This window comes from Toxotes jaculatrix, chromosome 10, assembly GCF_017976425.1.
Source record: "Toxotes jaculatrix isolate fToxJac2 chromosome 10, fToxJac2.pri, whole genome shotgun sequence".
NCBI lineage: Eukaryota > Metazoa > Chordata > Actinopteri > Toxotidae > Toxotes > Toxotes jaculatrix.
The window spans coordinates 8,585,357-8,593,917 of NC_054403.1; the positions used below are offsets into that span (position 1 = coordinate 8,585,357).

Genomic DNA, 8,561 nt, shown 5'->3' on the forward strand with positions numbered 1-8,561 from the left:
CTTTTCACAGATAAAAGATCACAAAGTGCTTTACAATAAAAGTGCAAAGTGCCATAAGATAAAAATTAAAATAGGACAATTAAAATAACACTTTGTCTGAAAAAGATTTTTTTTTTTTTTTGTCCTGAGTCAAACATGCGCAAAATTTTGATTTTGATAATACCCCAAATGTTAACACTTTAAAGAACGCCACAAACACTAAATTCAGTAGAGTATATTTTTGCAGAGAGGGTTATTAGTGGTTCGCAAATGATTAAATTAGTGGTGCTAATGAACAATTTTTTTACCATCTCACCTCATTAAATTATAGTCATCTGGAAATCAAGCCTGTAATTAGCCAAAAATGGTCGACTGGTGATGGAATTGATCAGATACCTGTAGCAGCTGAAATAGTAACAGGAGTTTTAACAGGAATTCGACTTTGAAAGTATATTTTTTAAATACTGTACCTTGTCTTGTTCATTTCAACTGATTTCATTATAATGACATTAAATAGATTAAACAATGAAACTCTAAAATAAAATGAAATATATGCATGAAGTGGCCTCGTTGCCCTGCAGTTTTAGTTTTCTAGTTTTTCTCTTATGTAAAGCATCATATATATATTAAAAACCTTTTATAAAAATTATATATTACTAGCCTTTTAAGTATTTGGCAGAAAAGTTTTGAATGTCTAGTGTTGTAACTACGTATAATGTATGCCATGTGAAGAAAATATAAAGGGTTTTTAGAAGCTCTTTAATTAAGTCTTTTTTTTTCTTCTGTCCACCAGCGAGGTGCGGACACACTGCGAGCAGACACAACAGACAGGTGAGTTTGTATTTGTGGTTGTTTGTGGTGAGACCACATGCTTGTGATTGATAGAAGGAGCTGTAAGAGCTGCTTGTGGTTATATTTAATCCTGTGTGGCCTTCTCCAGGTACTCGGGCTCAGGAAGCTCAGGAGCGGCCTCCATGAGGAAGGTAGGAGAGCACACAGTATAATGGGTCTGACTGTGTATTTCTTGGATGTTTTATAAATCTGTGCATACTGGTTCTGATATTTAAACAGTGCTGTCTGTTTTTAATGAAACACCACCATCAATCTCCGCATCAGCTGCTACACAAAGACTGAACGTGTCAAAATATCTGCTGAACACACAGCCAGGCAAGAATAGGCGAGATACCTGAGATTAAATCCATTCAGGACTGCAATAATTAAATAAAAGATAACAGTGGGATGAGGTAAAATGGTTTCCATATTTAGGTTACTGTGACACAGGAAGCTGCCTTAGTCATTAGCCCTAGCCTCTCCTCCAAAGCATTGAGATGTAGTAGCAGTGAGTCAGTGAAGATGACTACAAACAGATATTTATTCGGCTTTGTCACCTGGATAAATAGGCAGCAGATTTACCCGTAGCCACCAGCCCTACTCACACGAGCTTCTACACCTTAGCTAGTGCGCAATTCAGTAGTGATTGCAACAATATGCTAGCTAACCTAAACACAAAATATGATTCTAAAGCGATACTACATAACTTTAAGAGGAAAAATAGAATATTGTGTCTTTCACATATGAAAAGTTAGATGCAATTTAACTGCTGATGCAATTCACGACATCCTGACATCCCTGAGGTTTAGTTTCTTTGGCAGGCAGCTTTTGACTCTCCATCACAGGTTGTAGGTCACTTCCTGGCTGTAGCGGTTTTAGTATTGTGATCCCTCTGTACCTGTAATCCTCTCCGCGCCCGATAAAATGAAAATAAGCTAAAAACGGAGGGTGAATGGGCTGCTTGTCTTTATGTGGAAAATTCATCAACACCAACACAGAAACTTTGTTTCTTTCTCCTAAGTTTTACTTGTATATATGAAGTTTTTTTTCAGCTTACATCTTTTTCTGTCTTCCCTGTAGTCTTTCCATTACACCTCTCTAAGAACGAAAACCAAAAAGAGAAGTAAAGGTAGGTGCTCTGTTGCTTTTTTCCCCCTCTATCTTCACGGTACTACTGTAGTGAACTGACCCCGACAGACTTTAGGAGCTGTGACCGGTATGTTCACTGTGGTGCGTCACTGGGAGAGCATGGCTTTGGCGTATTAAAAGGAGAACTGAGACAGGCTTGATGATAGAACACATTGCTTATGAATGTGAGAAGTCAGTATAGCTCGTGATGAAAACAGCAGTGCACACACTATAACAATAACACTGCACGTGCAAAATAGAAAAATTATATTTACAGATTTTCCTGCCAGCACCATCCATCTTTGTTTTTAATCTACAATTTACTCACAGTGATTGATTGTTTCCTTCTTTTGAATACTCCTAACTTACGTATCACTGTCACTGGTGTAATACTCTCACTATTCATCAGTGTTGCAAATGTGCTGAAAATCCTTTAATTTGGAGGGATTCAACAGTTCTCACTGCTGGTTCCTGCTGATTTTACAGGAATGAAATCCTACTGTAAGCTGCTGCAGACTTAGAGTCCAGACACTTGGATTCACTCTGTTAGACTGGATCAGTCTTAACGTTTCCTTTCTCCACAGGTTCCCTCACTAGCGCCAGTCGAAGGAGAATCTCCTGTAAGGACCTGGGCCACGGTGACTGTGAGGGCTGGCTGTGGAAGAAGAAGGATGCCAAAGGCTACTTCACTCAGAAATGGAGGAAGTACTGGTTCATCCTCAAAGAGTCCTGCCTCTATTGGTACACCAACCAAAATGTAAGGCATCACATGGTATTTTCACCTCATACAGACACAAAACTCACTGTAAGACCTCAAGATGTTTAGATGTTTGGATCAACGGATTGAACTTGACGTGTAATATTATGAAGAAAAGAGAACTTATCCAGAACTGAACATGAACTGTAAATGTAATGTTTCGTGTATGTAGCTCAGTTTTCTAGCTAAGATAGCCATCCCTTATCTGTCGTTTTGATGTTGAATGGTGAAAGGAGTTTATCGTGACCAATGTAAACAACATATGTTGTTTTCATATGCTTGACTAGAGTACTACCATCCCAAATAAAAGTGGTATATCAGTATGCATGACATTTTGTTCTCGGTGTTGTTGATGTACCACCACTCTCCATCTGTCTCTGCCTGCAGGATGAGAAGGCTGAGGGCTTCATCAGCCTCCCTGAGTTCAGAATAGACCGAGCCATAGAGTGCAGACGGAAATTGTGAGTGTCCCTCACATGTCGCTGAAATTACTAATCAAGCACATTTGCACTCACCCACACAACATGAACGCACACAAACCTACCGCGCATGAACAAAAACATTAATCAGTCTGCTTCTCCCTGACTGACTGCAGTGCCTTCAAAGCCTGTCATCCCAAAATCAAGAGCTTCTTCTTCGCCACAGATTGTCTTGAGGAAATGAACAGGTGAGCGATTGTGTGTTCGTGTGACTGTCTGTGAGTGTGCGTTTGTGTCTTAATGTGGACAATAGTCAGAGGCTGGGGACGTCACATGTTCTTTCATGAATACTTTAAGTGAGTAAACCAAGTTTGCACAAGGCAACAGCCCACCAACACAACACTGTGCATGAATAAGGCATGAACCTGGCCCTCTGTTGTTAAATGTAGACGTGTGTATGTGTGTGTGAATGTGTATGTCACGTGTGTGCTTGTGTGAGAGGGAGATCATAGTGATATTTGCCGGAGTGTTATCTGATGAGCTCTAATTATCCACACCTCTCCTCGGTGACATGGGAAGATAATTGACGGAGAGTAATTAACCAGCTATATTTGACTTCCATACTGTGTTTGGAGTTAAATGTGTGAAAGCACTGTTGCACACATTTTCATGTGCATTTCTATGTATGTGTGAATAGGTAATTGTGGGTATAGCATTTTTTGCACACTGCATTGTGTTGTAGATGTAATTTTAAATGGATAACACTGCCATTTTTTCCCCACCAGTCAACACTCATTAACCAATAACGACAGTCAACATTCAAATTTATTAAAAATAAAAAACTGAAATCTCTGATTTACAATAATATCCAGACCCTGTGGACACAGATGTTATGTTCAGGGGCATCCTCTTTGTTTTAATTATTGTTGACATGTGTCTGCAACTTGACTGGAGTCCACTTGTGGCAAACTTAGTTGATTGGACAGAGTTAGAGAGACACACACCTGTGCATATAAGGTCCCACACTTCAGGACAAAAACCAACCATGTCCCAGAAACTCTCTGTTTGCGTCCATGATAAAATTGTGGCAAGGATCAGGGCAAGAATATAAAACCATTTTCTAAAGCTTTGAATATTCCTAGAAGCACAATGACCTCAATAACAGTGAAATGGAAGAAGTTTGGAACCACCAAGACTCTTCCTAGAGTGGACCGACCAAACTGAGACACTGGGCAAGCAGAGCCTTGGTCAGAGAGGTGACCAAGAACCCAGTAGTCACTCTAACAGAGCTTTGAAAGTCCTCTGCAGAGATGGGAGAACCTGTCCTAAGGACAACCATCTCAGCAGCACTCAGTCAATCGGGCTTTTATAGTAGAGTAGCTACATGGAAACCACTTGAGTAAAAGGCGTATGACAACCTGTTTGGATTTGCCAAACAGCGTTTAAAGGAGGAGAGCATGAGGAAAACTATTCTCTGGTCTAATGAAAAGTTTTACCCTCTGAGCAGAACTGTACGCGCTATTTCTGATGAACACCAGACACTGCTCATCACCTGGCTAATAATATCCTTACAATGAAGCATGGTGGTGGCAGCATCATGCTGTGGGGGGCTTCTCAGCAGCAGGAACAGAGAGACTGGTCAGAATTGAGGGAAGGAAGAATGCAGCTAAATACAGAGAGTGAAGAAAACCATCCCCAGGTTGTGTGCACTCTAAATCTACAACACAACAAAGTGTGTAAGAAGTGAAGGGGTGTAAATTCATTCTTTAGCCACATTGTAAACAGAAGCCAAACTGGAGGTTTAATTCACTAAACTGATTCTCTGAACTGACAAATACAAAGCAGGTGTTGTTCTATATTTTTCCTTTATTGTCAACAAAGTCTACACTGAAAAAAATGTTTTGTTGAATTTACTCAATTTTAATGTTGAAAGTGGTTGCACACAATACATTCATCTAAATCCAGACATATTTTTTAAGTTGGCTGTACTTAATATTTTTGAGTAATTTCAAATAGATTATGTAAGCAGTTTCAGCACAAAAATTCTGAGTATTTGTTACTCTGATTTCCTTAGTAATTCTAACTAAGCCCATGTTTAATTTACTTATATTCATTATGTAATTCATATATTGTGGTTACATAATTTGTTATTGTGCTTTAAATTAAATTGTTTTATTCTGCATTATGTAAAATATGTTACTTCAATTCACAATTTTATTTAAAACAATCAAAAGGGTCATGTAGATGTGGGGGTGGCCGAGAAACCTGGTATACAACAATGAGTTGTGGCAGTGTGGAGCAATTCCCAATTCCATTTTATTTGACAAAATTCAAAAGTCTTGTTCAAAAACTCCACAGTAAAAAAAATGCACATTGGGCCAACCAGAAAGATAAAAGTAAGCAAAAAAGGGAAAAAAATTCTCAAGAGCACTTCTCAAGAAGAAGCAAAATAATTAAATTGTTTCATGCTACTGTCACAGGGAGACCCCGTGCACTAAAGTAAGGCACATGTGCCATGTGCTCTTTCTCGATTTCTCGATTTTATCAGATTTGACAAAATAAAATGGAGTCTTGTTCAAAAACTCCACAGTAAAAAATGCACATTGGGCCAACCAGAAAGCAAAAAAGGGGGGAAAAAAATTCTCAAGAGCACTTCTCAAGAAGAATCAAAATAATACAGAACAAAAGAATTCGCTCTAAACTGCTTTTCTGGTTATACCCTTAAAGTTTGGGCCCATGGCAGGAGCTATCATCTGGAGCTGTGTTCAGGAGCTGTGCTTCTCTCCTTTAGGCTCCAGCCACCACAGCCTCCTCACTTTTATACTGGTGGACTGCACCAAGACATCGATAACAATTATCTCTTCCAGCACACTTACAATAATCCCAATACTAAATAACATATTATCAAATAGAAGTTCAGTTAAACTTACTTTCAAAACACATATTTCTTTTTAAACAAGATACTTATACAGGTCTTTTCACCACAAAAGACAAAACACCCCTCCCACTCTACCACACTTAGTTTCTTCCCCTGTGAACCCCTCTATTTAACCAAATGGACCGCTCCAGCTCAGGTTTGGCTGTTCCTGGTCTGACAGAGGAAGAAGTGCAACAAAGGAGACAGGTCAACAAAATTTAAATTCAATAAATCAAATACACAATGACAGTGTGACTTCTCTCCTTTACCCCCTCCTCCAAATGTTCATACCACACACATCACCACCAGCACTTCACACCAGGATCAACATTCTGATAAAATCTACCTGAGAAAGAGCACATGTAAGGCACATGTGTAGCACATGTGCCTTACTTTAGTGCACGGGGTCTCCCTGTGACAGTAGCATGAAACAATTTAATTATTTTGATTCTTCTTGAGAAGTGCTCTTGAGAATTCTTTTTTCTGTTTTTTGCTTACTTTTATCTTTCTGGTTGGCCCAATGTGCATTTTTACTGTGAAGTTTTTGAACAAGACTCTAATTTTGTCAAATAAAATTAAATTGGGAATTGCTCCACACTGCCATAACTCATTGTTGTATACCGGGTTTCTCGGCCACCCCCACATCTACATGTGCATTTTGATTGTTTTAAATAAAATTGTGAATTGAATTAACATATTTTACATAATGTAGAATAAAACAATTTAATTTAAAGCACAATAACAAATTATGTAACCACAATATATGAATTACATAATGAATTTAAGTAAATTAAACATGGGTTTGGTTAGAATTACTAAGGAAATCAGAGTAACAAATACTCAGAATTTTTGTGCTGAAACTGCTTATATAATTTAATTGAAATTACTAGTACAGCCAACTTAAAAAATATGTCTAGATTTAGATGAATGAATTGCATGCAACCATTTTCAACATTAAAATTGAGTAAATTCAACAAAACATTTTTTTCAGTGTATGAAAAGAGCAAAACCAACACTGTGTTTGTTCATCTCTATGTAGTGCCTGACTGTTAGTGCCACTCATCCCCGACCATATTTCTCCTTCTCAAGATGTAAATCTTTAAAAACAGGTCCATATGACTTTTTCCTTTTTCCAAAATGCTAAATTATTTCCTACAAGCGGGGGTAGTTTTTAGCAAACCTTAGTGAAGCACATGGAAATAATGCATTTGTTGGATCTATTTTCAGCTGTGGATTAATACACATTTGTTGCCCTAGCTATTATTTACGACAGCAAGATGACGTTTCTAGGACTCAAAGTGCCCGTGTTCATTGTAATGGAGTAACATATTAACCCAGTGCAGCAATGTGGCCGGTTTGTGTGTTTAAAAATTTTTGGACAAGAACAACAACAAAATCAGGACTGGCTACATTTACCCTACATGTTAGTGGAATCGGCTGATTTTTACTTTGGGTCTTTTTATGGGATTTTTTTTCCACAATTTGAAAGAAAAGTTTTATGTTCCTCATGCACAGACTGGGCCTCTATTCTTAGTAGTGACCTTATTATTAGGTGTCTGCAGAGGACAAGCTGGGATCTGCAGAGAAGACAGACAGATGGGTGGGAAGAAGACAAGCAGTGTGAATCTAGAGGAAGAACACCATCTGAGACTCACTGTTGAGAGACAATGGGAATGAGGACTGTCACTTCTCTCTTTCTGCATTCATCTCTCTAATTATCTCTCGATGCTTTTCTCTCCTCATCAGGGGGATGGAGTCAGACAGATATCAAGTGTTAAGAGACATCACATAAATTATTTAGAGGAAAAGTTTTTTTATTCATCACCTACCATTTACCCAGTATAACCCAGCCTTTCCTCTCCTCCATTCTGCGACTTTTCTCATAGATCCCGCGACGCCTTCCTCCTCCTTACTTTTCATTTCTCACCTGTCCTTCCTATAGGTGGATGAACCGACTGGGGCTAGCTGCCATTGGCTACACACCAGATGACAAGGTGCCACGTCCTGATGAAGGTAAGGTGGATTTGCTTGGTTCAAAATGACTGCTTCTAGTTGTTTGTCCATAAATCAATAACATTTCTGTGTGTGCGTCTGTATTTTTATCTCAACATCTCAGACTACTGGAGTGAGAGTGATCAAGACGAGGTCGATGGCTCGATGACACTCAAACAGGAGGGACCATCATCCCTCTGTGATACTTATCACCGCACACCATCAGTAAGCACACACACACACACACACACTCGCCTGCACTCAACATTTTCTTTGCAGCGTTTCATTCTGATAGAATATTTTATCCCTAAAAGCCCCACAGTTTTCAGAGCTGCATAGACCAGAGCTCTCAGCATTAATAAAACATCAGAGTGTGTGACTATCTGGTTCGGTGAGCAGCCAAGACCATCGCTTCTCTGTGTTCTGCTGCCAGAGGTTATACACAATCTGACCTCTAGGTGGTGACAATCGACAACGCACATTACAGTCTGAAAATAAACAGGAAAAGATGGTGTAACATTGAAATACACTCTCATTC

General features: G+C 38.9%; 1 protein-coding gene across 1 annotated transcript in view; it reads left to right on the top strand.

Annotated features, from left to right (window-relative positions):
• si:ch211-26b3.4 (connector enhancer of kinase suppressor of ras 2) overlaps nucleotides 1-8,561 on the top strand; it is a 56,206-nt gene that overhangs the window by 44,983 nt on the left and 2,662 nt on the right. Inside the window, exons 14-21 of the mRNA XM_041047812.1 lie at nucleotides 773-810; nucleotides 920-962; nucleotides 1,891-1,939; nucleotides 2,523-2,695; nucleotides 3,083-3,156; nucleotides 3,291-3,362; nucleotides 7,974-8,044; nucleotides 8,148-8,248. Coding sequence (XP_040903746.1) covers nucleotides 773-810; nucleotides 920-962; nucleotides 1,891-1,939; nucleotides 2,523-2,695; nucleotides 3,083-3,156; nucleotides 3,291-3,362; nucleotides 7,974-8,044; nucleotides 8,148-8,248 — 621 coding nt within the window. The remainder of the gene's footprint in view (nucleotides 1-772; nucleotides 811-919; nucleotides 963-1,890; nucleotides 1,940-2,522; nucleotides 2,696-3,082; nucleotides 3,157-3,290; nucleotides 3,363-7,973; nucleotides 8,045-8,147; nucleotides 8,249-8,561) is intronic.